The sequence below is a fragment of the Grus americana genome, chromosome 5, assembly GCF_028858705.1.
Source record: "Grus americana isolate bGruAme1 chromosome 5, bGruAme1.mat, whole genome shotgun sequence".
Taxonomy (NCBI): domain Eukaryota; kingdom Metazoa; phylum Chordata; class Aves; order Gruiformes; family Gruidae; genus Grus; species Grus americana.
This window is the reverse complement of record NC_072856.1, coordinates 8,963,820-8,983,955: the sequence shown is the minus strand read 5'-3', so window position 1 is coordinate 8,983,955 and position 20,136 is coordinate 8,963,820. Positions and strand designations below refer to the sequence as shown.

The following is a 20,136-nucleotide window of genomic DNA, read 5'->3' as shown; positions in this document are numbered from 1 at the left end:
GCCGCCTCTGGGACGCGGGAGACGGGCTGCCTGGCCTCCTCGGGACACTCGTGTCCCGGACGGAGCCCGCTGGTGCGAAGGGTTTGGGATTTGCCCACGTGGGCTCATCCGCGCCGGGGGGAAGTGCCCGGGGAAGCCCAGCTGACCCCAACCCTGCTCCAGAGCATCCCCTCGCTGCCCGAGGCAGGCGCGGTCCCCACCACCCCCGCCGTACACCCGTCCCCTCCGCCTCGGCTCAGGATCCGACCCGCAAGGCGCACCGGTCGGCGCGGCCCTGCCCCTGCGCCTTCTCCCCGCTCCCGGCGCTGGGAGGTTCCGCGGCCGCTCTTCCCCAAGGCCGGGAAGATGTGGGAGCGCTCGCTGGTGAGCAGCAGCGATGGGCAGAGCGTGGTACAGGGATCGGGCAAGCAACTAGGCAATTAAAACTCAGCTCCGTGCAGGGGCTTCCTCTTGCCGACCAAAAGCCCTTCCGATGGCTCCCAGGAGCGACGGGGACTGGCCTGCAGGGAGGTTATTTATTGAAAACGGGGCAATAAACCTATCGGATTTCCTTGCTGGGAGAAAGGTGCATCTGGAGCTTTGCTGCAAGCACGAACTCTCTTTGCCAACAGACGGGTCCGTTGCAAGCCCAGCTTCCCGGTTTCTTCGGTCTGGCATGCGGCCTGGGCGTGTCTCTTGCGGTTTTACAAAGTTTTTAGTGAGCAAAGAAGTTCCCCAAAATTTATTCTTCAACTTTTTGTGAACTTGGAGCCAGTCCCGTATCTCGGAGTTGCTAAGTAACTCTCGCACACAAAACAATATGCCTCCGCGAAGGAAGCCGCGAGCGGCTCCTCTTGTAGGCCGGTTATATCATCTCTGATTAATCAACACTGGACGTGGGACAACAAAATTCTGTGACTTCCAGAAGCCACTTCGCTAATGAACGTGAGTTGACGTCAAGGGAAGGAGGGAATGAGGTAATGAAGGAAGGAAAGAAGCCTATCCAGAGAGATTAGCTTGCAGAATAATTGGCGGGGCGAACTCCTGCGCTGAAGTGACAGAGATTGCTCGCCTCGCAGGGAAATCTATAAATATGGTTTGTAGGAAGGCTTGGGGAGGGCAGTCCCGAGCCGCTGCGGGCAGCCGCCGCTCTCCCCAGCCCCGCCGGGCCTCGGGGCTCACCCTCGACGCCCTGTGCCCTGCTCCCGTGTCGGGGCTCCCGGCGGCAGCACCGCGGGCGCTCCCTCCTGCGGCGTTTGTACTCGTTTGTACGTTCAGTGGAGCGACCTCAGTCCTGGGAGGTGTGATTCCGATAGGAAACCGCTGCTTGTGCCGAGAGCTCTCTCCTCCATGTGCCTCTACCGAGGAAGCATTGGTGAAGGCGTGAGCACAGCCTGGCATCGCCCCAGCGCTTCGGGACCCGGATCCCGGGGCGAGTGGACAGCGCTGCGCTACGGGGCCGATTTCTTCCCGACTTTAGCCTTGATCCTTCTCTGCTCCCCGGGAGGTTTACTGCTTACTTCAGTAGGATAAGGATTTAAGCCCTTAAACCTCACACGAGCCAATACTGATGTGTGGGGGTGTAAGTCAGGGCAGAACTTGTTCCGTGTCGAGGGCAGCTCCAGTTGTACAAAGCCTGCTCGAGCACCCAAGCCCGAACAGGTGGGTGAGTTCGGTACGGTCTCCGCCTGTCCCCTACGGCACATGTTCAAAAGCATCTGGAAAAAACGATTTTCCTACTACACAAGTGCTCTTCCTCGAAAGTGTTGTCAAGAAAGTGGTGACTAGTTATCATGCAAAAACGGGCGTGACTCATTAGCCACATTTCCAACGGCCTGAAAACCGACCGCACTAAGTCAATATTCATATTGATCTGGCGGAATCTTTATTATTATTTTTTAAGACCGTATTTATTCCGTACCTTATTTGCGAAGATTTATTTTGCTTTTCGCATTTTAAGTCACGTTTGCCAGCTCTACTTTGACAACTGAGGGCTCGATTGCCGCATGCGAGCGCCGGGTCTGGCAGGGATGGGAGGTGAGGCTGTGCGCGGCCATGCTCATGGCCGCTGCGCGGAGCGCGCAGCGAGCACGCAGGGAATGGTGTTCGTCGCGTCTGTCACTCCTCGCACAGGCTGGGGACAGCAGATGCTCCCGTTCGCCCGTAGCAGCGGAGAGGAGGCAATGTGGCAGGAGGAAACGAGCTCGGGAACGGGAGGTGTTGCCTCTTTCCCCGGTGGGATGCGACGGCCGGTGTTTGCTCCGCACCGCCTCACCTTTGCGCCTCCCCGGGATGCTCGAGTAGCGCACGGGCGTCGTTTGTGGTCCCTCGCCCACCCACCCCGGCCGAGGCTTCGAGTCCGCTGGGCGTTGCACCCGCTCGCTGGGTCCCGCCGGGCCCCATCCCTCGGTCATCCCCCGTCTCGGAGTTCTGCTGCGCCGAAACGAGACCCACGGGGTGATTCTTCCGTGAGCAGAGCTGGAGCAAGAAAGCAGCTGCGGGGAGATGCAGGAGCGAACTGCCTCCACCTGATGCTCTCTCTTCTCCCTCCTCGTCATCTCACCAGCTGGGTGCAAGGGACCGCCAGTGAAGCCGCTATCGGCTTCCGCGCTCTCCGCGGGGCGCGGCCCCGCAGCCTGGCCCACGGGGAGCCCCGCCGGTTCGCGAGTGGGCGTGAGCGGCAGGGTCCTTGGGCCAGGGGAACTCCCGGCCCGGCTGGTGCCAGGAGGGGTACCCGGGCGGGCCTAGGGCTGAAGAGCTTTCCCTTGTATCCCACATCAAGGCAAAGTAGTCGGGAAGGCGGCAGCTTGAAAGAAATGGTTAAAAGATCGTAATTCTTATACTGGAAGGAAAAGTATCTCTGAAATCTCTCGCCTCGGCAACTACTTGCTCTCTGTTTATAGCGCAGCCCGCTCCTCTGCCAAGGAATACTGCGCCTGTTGTTGATAGCTGGACATGGATGACAAACCCGCACAGATTGCAAGTGTGCATTAGATGACCAGCATTTGTGGGTCCATTAAAATAGGGATGTGAACTTTTCTACCTCGCGCTGTTTAATGTAGTAAACATGTTCGATGTTGAAAATTTACTGTGAGTCACACTTACAAAGACTTTAAAAGTGGAGGAGTCTCGGTTCAGATTATAGCTCTTTCTGTGCAGAGGTCAAGAACTCGGTAATACTGCAATGCAGGCCAAAACAAACTCTATATGATCTACTACTGATTTCCTTTTAAGTTCCCTTTTTGCTCAGCGTTGACTTCCTTTTATTCCACTCCAACTTACATTAATCCCCGTTGTAGAAATGTTCCCCCCTTTCCTCTCGTTTCTCTTTAAAAGCATCTCTGTAATGAAAATAAGTTATTTTTAGTGTCGTCTTTGTGGCCGTTTGGAGGGCCAAGGATTCAGATTGGAATCAGCGCAGGCGGATCCCCGGAGACCCCGCTTTCCTTCTCATCATTCAAACTTCATCCAAAGCCGAGATTCTGAGAGGAGCTGTTAATTCCATGAGATCATCTCACGGTACTGTCAATAACAAACCATGGCGAGGCGTAAATGGAGTTAGGGATGTCCTGTTCTCTGTCACATGTCAGAAAGGACATGTTTAATCCCGTGTCCATGCCCGGTGGCCCCCGGGCAAAGGGCGGCCGGCGCGGCCATTCCTGCCTCCGGGCTTGCCGGGGCGCGGAGCCCGGCGGTACCCCCACACCTGCCTCCCTCCCTAGGACTGCGTTCGTACAATTCAGCCAAAGCTTGGGCAATACCGGGTTTTTCGAGATGTAAACCTCGCAGGGTCGTGGGCTCAGCATCTCCACAAAAAAGAAATTTCTCCCCTTTGCCGCTGCTGGCAGCAGAGGTCACACAGACCCCCTCTGCAGCCTGAGGGGTGTGGGGGTGTCTCTCCGTGGGCACCCCGGTGCCGGGGCATAGGCCACTCGGGACCTGCCGAGACCGCAGCGCATCCCGCGGGAATTCATTCTCAGGGCCTCAAGTCAAACGTCTCCTTCTTCCCAAAGTCGCGCAGCTCAAAGGCAGCCCCGCTCGGCTCCCGCGCCGGGGGCGGCCAGGGCTGGCGTGGGTCGTCGAGCCGGGGTGGCGTGGGGTCCGAGCCCAGGCGCCTGCTCCCCCCGGCACTCATTCCCCCGGCTCCTGCCCCACCGCAACTGCAGCGGGAGGGCGAGGGGGGGCGAGGGCTGCGGGTCTCCCCTGGGGCCGCCCCGAGCCGGAGGGACCGACTGCGGCAGCGCGGGATTTAGCAGAAGGAGCGGAGTTTCGCTCGCCCTCTTTCTCCGAGTGCTTTACGTGACGCCCAGCCTGCTCGGAAGCCGCTCCGGGCTCCCTTCAAAGGCTGAAGCCAGCTCGGGCTCCGCTGTTAAGCTCTTGTCGGAGCTGCAAAGCCAGGAGCGAAGCGCGGCTGTAAATCGGGGAGGGCAGGAGAGAACTTTAGACGGCGAGGCAGAGACGGTGAGCTGCGGCTTCACCTCGCCGCTGGACATTGCGCTGGTTTCGGAGCGGTTTGTTTTGGACGCTGTCACCCAAAGGCGTCATGCAATACAGTGGCTGCGAGCTAGTGACAAGATGAATAAGTGTATTGCTTTATGAAAAAGCAAAGGAGGGGGAAAAGTGGATATTGTGGGGGAGGCTCTTATAAATGAACTGTCAAGCGAAAGAAAGTTAAAGGGAAATCTCCTGCTGTAAATGCATCGGGCGGGCACTTCTAATAAAAATCAGGGTCCTGGAGGAATTAATTACAGCAGCATTACAGGAAGAATTCGTGGAATTGCAAAACGTAGTTGGCACAGACCAGCACGGACTGCTATTGCAAATGGGGAAACTGCAGGAGAGTTTAACAATTCCTGAGCTGATATGCAGGACATTGTAGTAGCATAATAGCACTTCAGACACACTAATGAATAATAGTGTCCAGTGATACTGACAAATGATATTACGCATACTTCGAGATTGAAGTAACTTAATTTGTTTTTATATGCAAAAGCTTCCCACTGGAATCTGACTTTTTTAGGTCGCTTCTACCTGCCACGAAGAAAAAAAAATAAGAAAAATAAAATACCCTCTTCTAATAAGAGAATGATATAAATTCACCGCATAAGTCCAGCGAATTTAGGTGTAATTAATCAACAGGGAGACTTGCGTTTATTGTGAGCGGCTGTTCCCCGGCCCCGGGCATCAATCACGGAGCCCGGCTGAAAGGCCCGCGGGCTCCCGCCTCGTTCCGCCCCCCCACCCCCCTCCCCCCAACCCCGCGGCTCGCCGGGGCGAGCGGGAAGCTGCACTTTGCGGAGAGCCTGGCGCGGGGGAGCCCCCGCAGCCTGCCCCGGGGGGGGGCACGCCACAGGCGATGGCACCTCTTCGGCCTCGCCGGCATCGCGGGGCGCTCTTCCCCGGCGGGCGGGGGGGGGGCTCGTCTTCGCGGGCTGTCGTTTACCGCGGCCGCGGTCCCCGGTTTTGCCGGTCAAAGGTGGAAAGCGATGGTCGGGAAGCCGAGGTCTGCAGCAGCCGCCCGTGCTGCCTTCGGTGTGTACCGGCGGGGAAGGAGCATATTCCAGCGGTGAGCTTCGTTTATCGCTCAGCCACTCCATTTTTCTCCTGCCTGTCAAGCCCTCTATGTAGTAACATCTATCATGAGTCACGATAGCTGCTTCGCTCCATTAACCACGTGGTCTCTCACACTCCTGGTTAAAACAGTTAACAGATTTGCCTTTTTAAAACAAATAATCTGCTTCGTTAGCCCGCCGGGCTGCCTATATTCGTTTCATTAATTTCAAAGTGTCAATATCGGATATTCCTCTTCTGTAAGGAAAAAGTTTTGTGTCTCCACATCCAGCTATTTACAAATTGACAGGCTTGCAGATTAAAAGAGACTTTTCAATCCACAGCCTTTCTTTTCTTTTTTTTTTTAAGAAAAAAAAAGTATTATATCGACAAAAGGGATTATATAAAATAAATTAACTTTCTGTTGTATATTTAAAAACAATAACAAACAAAATGTTGCTATTTTGACGTATCGGTTTGTTTTTGATCGCAGTAACTTTAGTTCTAATTCTACATATTTTCGCAACAGTGACAATTTATATCAAATGACCTCACAGCTTGAATGCATGACATGGAATCAAATGAACTTGGGATCCACACTGAAAGGGTAAGGTGCTTTATTCTTTTCTAGTCTTTTGCCCTAGTGTAGTTTTATTACTGAACTATCTTATATTTTACGACTTGAATCCGGTCACTAGCACGAAAAAATACTGACCAGTTCCGACAGTGGCTCATCGTCTGGCTATACCTTACCGTGTATTTTAAAAATACTTGTGATAACCTAAGTTAAGCGTCAGGGTGCTGGCTGCTCAGGCTTGAAGTGAAGCAGAAGGCATTTAGAAGGCGCAGCTCTCCGGCTGCAGCCGCCCTCTCTGCCCCCGCGGGGCTCCACGCCAGCCCAGGGCAGCGCGGCCGCGGGGCTTCGGGGGTCCCCGCGCAGGGCTGGGGCCGGGCCGGGTCCGGGTGCCTGTCCCGGCGGGGCAGCCACGGCCCCTCCGAGCTCTCCTCCTCGAGTCGTCGCCCCTTCCTACCATCCCTCTTCCCTTTCCCTCCCTTCGCCGGGCCCTGCGTCCTGTGTCCCGGCCCTGCCGCCTCCCGGCTTCCTTCCTCCTGGCCATTGTCGCCCTCCCACCTGCCGGGAAGAGGCTCCGGCCCGCCTCCCCCGCGGGGCTTCCTGCCGCTGGGCGGGCAGGAAGGCCCCGAGGCGCCGCGGGGCCCCGCCGGGGTGGCGGCGCTCCCGGCCCCCGCCCGCCCCGGCCTGGGCGAGCATCTCTGCCGCCGGGCCTCCCCCTGCCAGCCGGCACCCGGCCTCCCGCTCTCCCGGTCCCGGGGCGAGGACGGGATGCTGGGGAGGAAAGGGAGATAGAGTCGGCAAGGCGGCGCAAAGCTCTGGGTGCCAGCGCCCAGTGCCTCCAGTAGTCCTGCTCCGGGTTGGTGGTCCTCTAACGCACCCAGGGGAGCACGAGGTAGGACGAGACCCACTGGGTTGGTGCACTGCCGTAACTTCACCTTGTTTTATCTACGATCACTACCACAAGCAAAAGAGCCACCTTTTGATCTTAGCCAAGATAAAGCCAAAGATTGCCCGCTCTGCTCAGAGCAGATGATTGACTATGAAAACTCCCCTACCAAAGGTAGGTATCACCGACTTGCTTTGAGATGTTCTCAGTGTCTGAGCGTGTGCCATCTCAAGTGAACGACAGGAGAAATCTAGAAAAGCCCTTATAGATGTATGCTTTCATGTGGTTGTCCATAAATGTGAAAACCTTGTTCAAGATGAACTTTGTGTACAGTGCTGTAGTGTGATAAAGGAAAAATATTATGGGTCTGCTTCTAGCTCATTCACAAATGGTGTTTGAAGGTTAGAGGGAGAAGATAGTAGCATAGTAAACTACATATCAGAATGAACTAGAGAATTGGAGGGAGATCTGTCAAGGAACTCTCATGTGGTTAAGAAGATCCCCAAATCCTACAGTTGTGTACAGTTCAGTGTCTTTGCTGCCAATCCTCTCTATTAAAGGTTATTTCCTACTTTTTTTTTCCATAAGTGTTTTTGATTTCCTCTTTAAACTGTACCCTTTAAAGATCAGTCATTGCAATATTAGACACTGTTTTGTCTCTTCTGAAGAAAATATCCTGCAAAATGGAGAAACACATCAACCTTGACTGAGGTCCAAGTTATTAAAGCAAGGAAGAGGTTATTCTTTGCGGAACTCAGTGAAAAAAAAAAAAAAGAAAAAAAAGGCACAATAGAAATATTAAAGGAGTACTGAACAAAATAAATGGCTTCTTACTTGTCCAGGAGTCAGACTGTTAGCAGTGTAAAGTATGTGACCTAGGATGCATGAAGGGGGGGGGAAAGAAATCAAGATGAATGATCTATGGTAAAACAAAGCTGGAAGTTTTGGTATAGGCCAAGATTGTAGAATCTGTGGAAAATCAGTGCTAGACATAGCCTCATCACTGGTAATATGAGCCAAAATAGTTATCTGTCTTTTCTGGCTGAGAGTTACAATACACAGTACCTCCAATCTCAGTTGCCATGAACATAAGGTATTCTTCCCAAGATTTACATCTTTAAAATATATGAACTGTTCATAAGTGATTCCCAGGCGTTTAGTATTCAGATGCTTTTCTCAATCTTGTAGTTGTAATTTAAGAATTTTGGAATCAATCTTTCTGTTGAAATATGGAGCTTCTAGATTCTGTCCAACGATGACAGTCCTTGTTTAGCTCCTTGCCTTGAGTTCTCCCCAGCAATTCCTCCTGGCTTCAGTAAGACTTTTGCACATTATAAGAAGGAAGAAAACATTACCCGTAAGTTTGGCAAATAGAGAACTCTATAATTACATAAAACTTGCAGGTCATACACTATACTGGACAGTAGACCCGTTCAGTAGCTTGCTTTCTGGGTTCATATTCAGCATAAGTTTAATATACTGAAATGAAGCTGTTGCTGTGCGTTTCAGGTAGAGTTAGTAAGCAGCTTCTATGCCTAAGTTATCTAGCGGTTTATCTGAGAGCATTCTGGTTTTAGCTGTTTACATTCTTGCCAATATTTGACTGAGCGCTCCAGAATCTCCTCACTTCAGATTAAAAGTTTGAAATTTGGCAAGGAATACAGTCAGGTGGCCAAAAGCTGTGTCCTTTTCAGTCGCTTTGAAAATCACTCCTGTTGAGTTGCAAGCTTATGAACAGTCCTGTTCGCGTGTGATCAGAAGGCAGAGCCTGGCACCTAAACTATTGAATGATGTTATCTGCTCAGTGTCTGCTTCAGCCTATGGCTTTAAGACCTCAGAAGACTTCTTTCCCTGAATGTTTTTTCCTACCTGGATATTTTAATGTCAGATATTGAAACTGAGGGCGAGAAGTTTCTTCGTCTCGGTGGGTTTTAGTCTTAGAGTGCTTTTGGTAAGTGTAAGCATCAGGGAACTGCAGAAGGCATGGGTTCGAGCAGAGGTGGGCAGTAAGAGGTATTGGAACAGAGTGCATGGCCAGCCATTGCTCAGTGGTGGAGAGAGACACATAAGGTGAACAGAGATGTTGTCTTCTGGCAATGTGATAGACTGGTAGGGGAGGGAGATGGCGATTTAAATGGGGAAACAGATAGAAGAGGCTACAGCCGTGAATTCTACATCTTTCTACTTGCTGGCAAACCAAAAGGAAGTCTGATGGCCCAAATTGAGCTTCTCTCTGCAAGGAATTGCCCATAGACAAGAAGACAATCTACTACTGCTACCATATAGTCCAAGTGACTTGAATCTGTGTTGTAGTTTTTCGCTTAGGTTCTGAATGCCAAAAATTGAGCTTAAGTTGTGCTTATAACTGATGTGAGGGAAGAACAGTCCACATTTGGTGCCTTGTGAGCTAGTGCATTGATTATGTGTTGCCTGTTTGTCCAGGGACTTCTCTGTCACCTTGTTGTCTGCCTTTGCGTAGACAACAGGGAGGGCTGGCTTGTTGTCTGAGAGAGTTGTCACACCAACTGGCACCTTCAAGGATCTGAAAGGAAAACTTCATGGTTAAGGCAGTGAACATCACTGTGGGACTGGATTTTATCTCTTCAGACTGTTTGCTGGTGGTTTGTTCTTAATTTTGTGGCATTTTGTTTGCAGCAGCTGAGATCAGATTTATACTGTTGCAGGAAAGTCAGTGAGTCCTTTGCTTATTACCTTGAGAACTCAGGTCCCAGATGTCTCAGAATTGATGTCCCATGTTAGTGGATACCTTTCCCTTTAGTTTCTGTCCTTAACGTTTTTGTGTTGCTTTCTTATTTGTCCAGTGTGGAAAATACTGCTTCCCTTTATAGCATTGTAGAGACTTCATGGCTATAAAATCCTCCTTGATATTTTGATGAGATCTGTATAAAAGTGACATAGAAATAATTTATACCATGCAGGAAATGATATGGCACAGTAGACAAGAAGTGTAGCCACAAAATACCCAACAGGAAGACTTAACAGAAATATTGCATAGTTTGCTCAAGTAAAAAGTTTTGATCCGTATTTCCAAGAGTCATCTGAAATTGTGTATATAACCAGACTTTTTTTTTTTCCCCCCATTTGGTTTTGCTTGGGTGTTAAATAGTCAGCATGTTCCACCGACACTTGTATATATTGCTGTTTGCTTGGGCTTACTGCAAGGAAAATTAGGTATGATCTCTGTAGAACACTATTAAAACTGCATCTGAAACAAGATCTAAAACTTATTTTGTCCAGGAGTGAATTGCAAAGGTTTTTCTGTTTAGCTATGATGGTATTATTAGTAAAATTCGGAGGTGCAAAACTTCCTACTTGGTTTCAGTTCTGTAATCAACATGAATTGGAAATGGACAATGACCTATTGTCCCTACTACTGAATTTCCCCTTTCCCTCTGATAGGTGAGGGTCTCATTTTGAAGGGAAATGTTGGGTGAAATCCTGATTCCAGTCAGGTCAATGGTAAAAAAACCCCAAACCAAAGACTATTGAAGTCAGAGACAAGGGTCCCCTGAAAATCCAGTGCCTTCCTTTCATCAACCAGCTGTTTTTCTCATTGAAGATGGCAGAAGGGCTGTAATCTGTGAAATCACATTTTTTAATATTCCTTTGCCTAGGAAAGTGCAGATAAAAATACAGCTTTATACTCCACCCTCCATAATAGTATTAGACAAAAAACAGGCAGAAACATGATCTTCTATATAACTAATCAAAATCTTTTGCTGTCTCCGTACATATTTTTCCCAGGGTGCTAGGATGGTAAATATTTTAGCAGAGGGAATTAACTCTACTTCTCTTCCTTTATGTTCTGTTATCAACAGCACTAGCCCACACCCTCACTTTGCCTCATTTTTGGCTCTGTTTCTAAACCCTAAAATTCCTGTTCCTGCATTGAAACACAATTAAATTGAGGCTTAATGTGGTGCCTGTTTTATGTAATCTTGCTTTCTGGCTTTTCTTATTCTTCCAAGTCTGAATCTCATGAATCAATGTGTATTCACGTTTCATCTGAAATTTTCTAACTCTCCTCACAATGTCCTAAAGCTTCCCTTTTTTGGTTTATGAAATAATAATAAAAAGCTTAACTCTTCAGATTAAGTTGTAACTGCTTTATACATTAGACAGACAATTTCAGTTTAACAAAGTAAAAATGGTGTGAGAGAGAAATTGCAGCTTGATTATTTTTTAAAATATTCAGATTAGAATGTCATCTTTTATGAGTTTTTTTATAACCACTTAGATTGATACAACTCTCTAAAGCTGCTCTGTTTTTCATCACACATTCTCATCTGTAAAACCTTCATTTTTATTAATCTTTGTACAATCTGTACAACTTTGAGATTAATCATTTTAAAAGAGCTACTCTCCGAGTGTTAAGGATTTGCTGGGCTAATGGTAAATGCAAGCGCTTCTAAATACTCTACAACACATAGCGCTTGCTTAGCGTTTTATGTTGCATAAATATCAGTCTTTGTTTCCCAGTTATCTAGCATTACGTTTTATGGCTATGTTTCCAGGTCTGTTTCTGGCTGCCTAGATCCAGAGAACAAAATATACCGGGTCCTTTTTTCACCAACTAACTCCATGAATTCTAAATATTTATAGTCCAGTTCTGCCTTTGTACAGTTCCCATTGAAGTTAGAGCAAGTTGTATATTTACAAGTAAAGGCAGAACTGTGAGGCCAAATCCTTCAGCCCTTGCTCAAGAAAAAAATTTCTGTTGGATCCTGGCAGGCCAGTTTGGCTGCAGCTGGCCTTGCTTAGTTCTGACTCTTTTTAGGACTTGTGGCAGGATCAGCCTCGCGCCTCTCCTAACTATAACTCTGGGCCTTACTGGCAATTTTTTTCTTTTTTTTTCCTTTTGTTCTTTGGTTAATTCAACTCTTCCCCCCTTGATTATCGCCCTGGCCTTAGCTGAACTTCTCCTGGGGGCTGCTCAGCCCTTGGGGCAGGGGAAGACGCAGCGTAGGAGCTTTGGCCGTGCTCTCAGCCGTGCTCTGAGTGCACTTGCAGCAGGGCAGCGAGCGGCTCCGCTGGCAGTTCTCCAGGCTGCCGTGGTGTTGCCTGAGCAGCCCGTCCTGCTGGGAGAGAACATATGGGTGCTGCTCCCAGAAGCCTGCCTCTCCTGAAATATCAGTGTTTACCTACCCTGGATTGTCACTGTTCATCTGAACAGCGAAGTATAATCTCTAAAGCGTATTTTAAATTTATAATGTGTATAGTGTTAGTGGATCTGGGGTGTCGAGAGTACACATTGCAATGCTTTGGTGGAGATCTAGGCTGTTATCTAGTCCTGAGAATCTAGAGGGAGAATTTTTTATTATTATTGTTATGGATTTGGTGGCCTAAGCATATGAGGCATTGTCTCTTTGCCTGGTTAAACATAGAGTACCTGACTAGAAAAGATGAAAGTTAAGGAATCTCCTACTCTCTTAAGATTTCCATTTACTTAATGTACTGCAGGTATAAATTTATCAGTTCCTTGTGTTGCTCATGTATGTGGGATTGCATCTGATCATTATCTCTTGTTTGTGATAAAGCAGGTGTTTGAGTTTCAGTAAGGTGCTCAGAGGGCTGGAGCACCTCTCCTGTGAGGACAGGCTGAGAGAGTTGGGGTTGTTCAGCCTGGAGCAAAGAAGGCTCCAGGGAGATCTAATTGCAGCCTTCCAGTACCTGAAGAGGCCTACAGGAAAGATGGGGAGGGACTGTTTATCAGGGAGTGTAGTGACAGGACAAGGGGTAATGGGTTTCAGCTGAAGGAGGGTCGATTTAGATTAGATGTTAGAAAGAAATTCTTGACTGTTAGAGTGGTGAGGCACTGGAACAGGTTGCCCAGAGAGGTTGTGGAGGCCCCATCCCTGGAAGTGTTTAAGGCCAGGTTGGATGAGGCTTTGGGCAACGTGGTCTAGTGGAGGGTGTCCCTGTCCATAGCAGGGGGGTTGGAACTAGATGATCTTTGAGGTCCCTTCCAACCCAAACCATTCCATGATTCTATGATAATCTATTTAGGAGATTTATATCGGTTCTTCTATAGTGCTTTTATTTTAGTATATAAATTGCAGCAATATGAAACAAGCCAACTGTGCAAACTGTGGTATACATTTTGTGGCATACATCATGGATGCATTGAGTAAAGATACTGGAAGAAAAAAAATTGTATTTCACAATAAGGTTACTATTGATGCAGAGCGAAGGTTGCAGTTCAAGAGAGCAGTGGTGTAGGGATGGTTTGTGAAAACTCCTCCTTCAGTGTTCCAGTTTCTCTGCTGACTGGAAAGAACATTCACCTGCTAATTCCTGTATCCCTGAAGGTCAGATTATTCCATAGCACTTCATAGTGAATAAATAGTATTTTAACCAAGAAATCTCACGTGATCCATGTGGCTGTCATCATCCCTATGGCCATGCTGAGTACCAGCCAATGTTGATGGAAATGTGCCCAATGTAAAATGGGAACTAGGGTTCCTGATTATTAAAGCACCTCTCTTAGGGAGGTGGTTAAGTAGATGGGTGTTCATTACTTAGTATGTTATGGGCCAAGAGGCTCACAAAACAGATTTTAATCTTCAAGGCTTCATAGTTGTATGTACAGTTTTAGTGAAGTATAACTAGAAATAATGGGAGAAAATATGAAAAAGGCTGAATGTTGAGGAAGGCTTCCCAACTGTGCAATAAAAATGGAGATGGAGATCATCTGGAGGATACCTCCCATTCGTAGAGCCATTCCTTAGGGCACAGACACAGTGTTGTTCTGCTTCTTATTCCTGGGAGGAATTATTTCAGAACTGACTGGTCTTTACAAAACCAGTTATCACTGAAAGATGAAAACCATGTATGTGAATTTGGAGGGAAAGTTAGGCTGTGCTTTATGGTATAAGCTTTTACTGTGTATTCCTGTTCCTCCTTCTAAAGTTTCTCTCCTGGGAATTCTTCTTATCTAACTTTGTGTCTCTTGTTTATTGCAAGGTGTAAGGTTGCTAGCACAGGCATGAATGAGAGGTTTCATGGTTACTCAGGGTGACTAATGCTGAAGTTCGTATTTACCCTTGATTTGCTGCTACATTATAGATCAGTGATAGCTTCTACTGCAGAACATCCTCCTGATAAATGGTAGTTCTTATTTAATTTCTGTTTTAAAATGCACTGTTTAATTTGTGATTAACATGGCTATCACCATGGGTTGGGTGCTTTTTAACCTTTTCTTTTTTAACGTCTATGGACTCTCTGCCTTTCAACAGAGAGGAAAATTTGATGCTGGTGGGGAACCTGAATTGGGCAAATGGTCATTTGTTACTCGTATTAGGGAACAAAAGGCCACATCTGGGCCCTGAGCAGAGAGGAGACCCTATTTAGTTGGACATGGTACATATCTAGAGAAGAGTTTAATCCATTTAAATCAGATAATGGTATCTTCCTTAATCCATTTAAATCAGATAATGGTATCTTCCTTTCTCTATTATTACAGATAACACTACAGATCAAAGATACTTTCTTGCCACCACCCTATAACTTATTTCATTATGATCACCTGTTTGCCACTTAAAATTGAGATAAACAGAGCATACCTTCCCAAAAGGTGATTTGAATAGCCAGGTGGAGCCAGGGTTTGAATCTAGTATTTTAAGCAGCAAAGGACTTGACCTAAAGGAACACATCTGCCAGGTGGGAGCCTGCAAGCCACTATGGGGACAAATAATGAGGAATGCGACCCACACGCTGCAGTAAGAGCGGTTCACAAATACTGCTCCCCTCCTGTTTAGTGAGGCTCACAAACTGTTTAGACATCTCCCGCATTCCAGTTCCACTGGCTGTTCTGCAAATCACTTAAGAGGTTTAAAACTTCCTTGTAATTCTACTCTGCACATGAACTTTGAGTGAAGAGAAAGGAAGGACCAGTGAAATGAGAGTCTGGGCCTCAGGGACCCCCTCAAATTGCTATTGCAAGCATTTGGCAAAGACTGGGATAACATCCTATGTATCCATCTTTGTCCCTAGCTGTGTGCCCGTGGGCTTTGTTCTGGGCTTTCTAATTTCTAGTGCAGTGTAAAACATGAACACTTACCGTTGCCAGTGTGTATTAATACAGGTGGCAATGTACACATTAAGGTAACATACTAATTTAAAAAGAAAAAAAAAATTGGTTGCAAACAGGAAACACAGCAATGTTTCTAACATTCCGTACAGGAGAATGTAGGATTTTGAAGAATATAATTAGGTAAAACATATGGTTGTGGCACCCTCAAAACACAAAACAAAGGTTACAAATGTTTAAAATTATTGTGATGATGCTGCATGAGGAATCTTGAAAATTTATACCTAGTAGGAATAGGCTGGTTTTGGTTTTTTATTTTATTTTTATAAAGGGTTAATTTGTAGCGCATCCTGCAAGCTGATATGTGGGATAAATAGTTTGGACACTGATTTGTAATCTCTGTTTATGAGTACATGACTGCTATTCTTATAAATGTCATCACTTTCTTGGTAGTATCTGGTGATATCTGAGTCATGAGGTGCTGACAAAAATCCACTGCACTTAATGTGAAACTTGAGGCATTTTGCTCATTCCAAAAGATATTAGCAATAGCCAGCCCCACATTTAACTGATAAATAATGTGTACATGTGCACATGACACAGTTATGCTGCTATGTGAATTTTTTCCTCTTACCTAAAATCTTTGTTGAAATACATCAGAGTTCAAATCATGACAATTTTTTTTTTTTTTTACTGGGCTGTCTTAATGGATACTAATAGATGTATGTATGGAGTCAGTGCATTGTGCCAGTGGGAGCAGATCCATACAAAGGCAGAGCAGGCTTCCTTTGGTGAATTTGAACTTGGATATCCTGGCTATAAAAGCTAACTCTGCATATGTTATCACTGTCTTTCTTAAGAAATGAAACCTCTCACATGGAGCTGAGTACTGAAAAATATTTCATTTTTCCATTATTCCCCTCTTTATTTACAGCCATACAACAGGATATGAAAATGAGAACCACAGTGCTCCCATGTTATACAGCTGTGGGGCCCAGTACAGAATACACACCCATGGAGTTTTTAGAGGCATACAAGTGAGTATAGTAGGGCATTCTTCATAGGGAAGTAAAACTGCTGCCTGTTTATAATGTTTATTTAACACTTCACTAGTATTTACAAATCCATCCTTGATTTGCGGTTTCCCTGTGTTATCAAGAAATGCTTTACATAAGCGTCCCGACTGCACTGAAGCCATTGAAATATAATGTGAGATTCTTTCTGAGAGTAATTTAAAATTGTTTATTTCTTCTTCTAAATTATATCTGTGAGGCAATATTCCTCACCAGCTTCTCAGGATGGTCTAAAATATATGATCTAGTTTCCAACTTCTAGCCCCAATCACTTTGGCCGGGTGAAGCTTCTTGTGGTTACAATGGACTGTGTGTGATAACTATATATAAGAAAGTCTTAGATGATGTTTTGCTTTTATGGATTTCTGAAACTTTACTAAATCAAACATATTTCCTTAAAACAAAATATAATAAATGATTGTTTCCTAGTGACTAAGTAATTAGTGAGTATTTGGAAGGAACTTACCATTCATGGGAGTTAATTTTCTCCCTTTCTGAAACAGTCATATCATCGATCGATAAATACCACTGTAAAAGATATATCTTCTTAAAACTGATGGCAAAGTCATTACATAATATTTGTCTCTTCTGTGTTCTGTATTGTCAACATACATCAACGGTTTTAGATAGCATCTTTTCTCCTTTTCCTTTTCTGTAGAGTTTAACAAATCATTATTCAGTGGCAAGCTCTCAGAAATAGGCTTGTGAGCCAGCTTTTGTTGAGTGAATAAAAGTAAGCAGTTGACATTGTTTAAGGAAGTTAATTATCCCAGGAGGAGAAGATCATCTTCCATGGAACTTTGCGACAGTGGCCAAAATGCATTAAGGCTGAACTATTCACCAGCTCCACCTAGATGGTCTTTCTTGTTTTGTTTTTTTACCAATTTGTATTAACCCAATACGTTAATTTCCATGTCCTTTAACTTCATATGAGTATTTAAAATAAAGAGGAGAATGCTACTCTGGCTCATGCTTGTGTCTGTCACACTGGTATAGGCCTAAAACTATTTCATATGCCAATGAGTGCTTTTCCAGGATTTTGTGATTATACATGAGGTCAGAATGTGGCCCATTTTATCTTGCATATAAATATTGGTGAGAGAATTTAATAAGTAGAGTTCATTGTATTTCACCTTCAAATAATTTTAATACTCTGCAAAGAAAAGGTTAAGGTATACTAAGGTCGTACTTCGTTAATGTAGAATAAAATAAAATTGCCTGTTTGCAGTATAATATATTTAAGTATTCTTTGTCCTGGAGAAGTCCCTCTGATTGTTGTTTGTCTTTGAATATGTTAAGTAAAAGCTTGAGTACATACACATTGCATTAGCAAGTCTCTGTCGTTGTAGGATGTCCGACGGGTGCCAGGAGTAGCTCCAACTATTGTCCGATCAGCAAGTGAGACAAATGAAAAACGTCCCTTCATGTGTGCGTACCCTGGCTGTAACAAGCGATACTTTAAGTTGTCCCATTTGCAGATGCACAGCAGAAAGCACACTGGTAAGTGCCAGCATGGACTGGTATAAATCACGTTACAGCACTGGACAGCAAAGTGGGCAGGGGGATTTTAAAACTGCATAAGGTGCAAGAAATGATCTGCCAGGTCAGGGGCAGTGAGAATCTGTCAGATGAGGTATGTATGTGCTCTGTCATCTGGGCAATCCCTCTTTTGGATGCAGAAGACTCTGAATCTAGTGAAGGAAAACCCACAGCAGGGCTGACAGCAAGTAGATCACCTCCCTCCCTCTCTTACTATTATAGGGCATAATTCAGGGCTGTGAATTTTTTATTTTATTTTTCTTTTTTTCATTTGGGAGCGTCAAAGCTTGCTCCAAATCTTAACTGTTGTTAACTATAATGAAGTCTCCTCTGCAAGAGAAACCTGGACATTTAGCATCCTCTTGTCCTCCTGAATAAGCCTTTTCTGGTTGGGGGTGGAGGCATGTATTGGCAAATGAGCTTCCTTGCTATGGGCTCTCTGCATGAAGAGTTGAGCCTGAAGCCAGTCATTTGTGGACTGAGATCTGGACTCGCATTGAGTTCAGGCAATAGAAGTTACATCTCAAAATGTGGAAACCAAACATCCTGCTGCACCTTGCCAAAGAGTGAACAGAATTATTTCCCCTATTGGGAAATTTATACTGTTGGAAATGTATAATTATGATTTACTTTTAGATATGCTCCTTATGCATTTTTTTGATCGCCTATCATATTTTTATATAGACAGTTCTTTCCGTGCTAATCTAGAAATCTGTGGATATAATCTGTAAATATGGATGCTCATTTAACTATTAATATGATGGAAAGTCAAAGGGATGAAACAGACAACAGAAAGGCCGTCCATACCGCTGTGACCTAGCAGATTGCCTAACATTTCATAAAAAATAGTTGCAAACTTTTCCTTTTGGGGATCATGTGGTGGCATTAGTTAGTTGTGTAAAATACTTACAGGTAAGAAATGAGCATTACAAAGCATTTTTAATTTCTGAGTGGGCAAGTCACAAAACATTCAGACAGACATCTTCAGTGTTGCTCAGGTTACACATTCAAGATAATTTAGATTGTAGCTGGAATTTAGTCTTTAGAGCTGGAAGTCTACACAAATGCTATTCTATTTTCTGTTAATAAATTGGAAACATAAGAAAATTTGGAGATCTTTTGGGGTCCACTAACTGTGGTATTTTTCTTAAGTATGCCTAAACAGTTTTGAATTTTTCTTATAATCACTATTTCTTTCATTCTTAAAGTGATTTACTCTGTATTTTTGCAGTTGTAATTTGTTTGGTTTTGTCCTGTATTTTATTCCATTTAGTTGCTTGGCTTTCGCAATATTATTTCTGGATCCATCACAAGGACTTCAGCTTACCTTTTTTTTTTTTTTTCCTTCTTCTTCCTTAACCAGAGAAGATTTCCAGCATTATACCACATATAAACTAGGCCTGTAGAGTCACAAAAGCCCCAAAAGTCATAGACAATAGGACTATGGCCATCTAGCATCCCTAGAGAGACTTCTCCCATTGTCTTTGAGGTCATACATGCCCCTCCTTTGGTTTACACTATAGTGGAACAGGGTAAAGGAAAAGCATTTTTTCCCCTCAAACATCTCATCTGTACAGGTGGGCCCAGATCTTTCTGCCATTATGTTTTGATATGTTGACAACAAAACTTACTCATTTCTCAAACCTTTGCATGTTGCTTTCCATAAGAGGCCAACTTGATTCCCACAGCTTGTATTTGCTGGTACAAATGTTGCTGTTGGTAAGACCACGTAAGCTTTCGAGGTTGGTTGCAGCTAAAGAGAGGACACAAAGGATAGTGCACAGCAGGTATGAGAATTGCTTGAGCAACTTGCCTGCCTGACGCGTTCAGCTTTAGGATCAGAAGGGAGTTCTCCCCTTTATCAGGCTGGCAGGTTTCTGTCCTCAGCCTGTTGCATGGGTACTAGCCATTTGCTATGATTATTGTCTGGAAATTTTACTTACCAAATTCCCAGCTGCTGTAGAGGCATAGAGTACGATGCCCTTCATTTCTTGTCTCCTTCTGTCTTCTGTTAGTCCTAGTTTTTGGGAGTGCTTGGTGAACTATACTGTGTGGGAGCATCTGGAGTGGATAGTCTACAAACACTTCTGAGTTAACATATTTTCTTGGCTGCTTGGTGTGATGGAGAGTCCGGACTTGGTGGCCATGATGGTCTTTTTCAGTCCCATGCTCTTTATGAGTCCTGAGCGGTTGAACTGACTTTTGTGATGTAAATCCATTTCCAGTCTCCTATGTAAATTCATGTCTTTATCTAACCCTGATTTGTGTCTCCTGCTTGTGGAAAAGCTGATTGTTAAAAGCAAAATTTGAAAACCAGTTTTTCTCCAAGGGCAGATCAGTCATCGCTATGAAGAATGTATGCTTCTTGTTGGTAACAGTTACAGGAGCTACAGATCACACTTCTCTGCACCTTTCTTTTCTCCACTTGCTTGGTTTTATATGTTAGGGGATATCTTAAGTGGCAGTATCACTAGAGTGAGGCTAT

At 45.5% G+C, this 20,136-nt stretch overlaps 1 protein-coding gene across 7 annotated transcripts in view; it reads left to right on the top strand.

Moving 5' to 3' along the window:
* WT1 (WT1 transcription factor) overlaps positions 1–20,136 on the top strand; it is a 39,859-nt gene that overhangs the window by 7,789 nt on the left and 11,934 nt on the right. For 5 of the 7 annotated variants that reach the window (XM_054827313.1, XM_054827309.1, XM_054827310.1 and 2 more), the window contains exons 4-6: positions 6,059–6,136; positions 15,974–16,076; positions 17,462–17,612. In XM_054827313.1, the coding sequence (XP_054683288.1) occupies positions 6,075–6,136; positions 15,974–16,076; positions 17,462–17,612 (316 nt within the window). In that variant the 5' untranslated portion in view covers positions 6,059–6,074. The remainder of the gene's footprint in view (positions 1–6,058; positions 6,137–15,973; positions 16,077–17,461; positions 17,613–20,136) is intronic. The other 2 variants (XM_054827312.1, XM_054827311.1) reach the window with 1 other exon arrangement.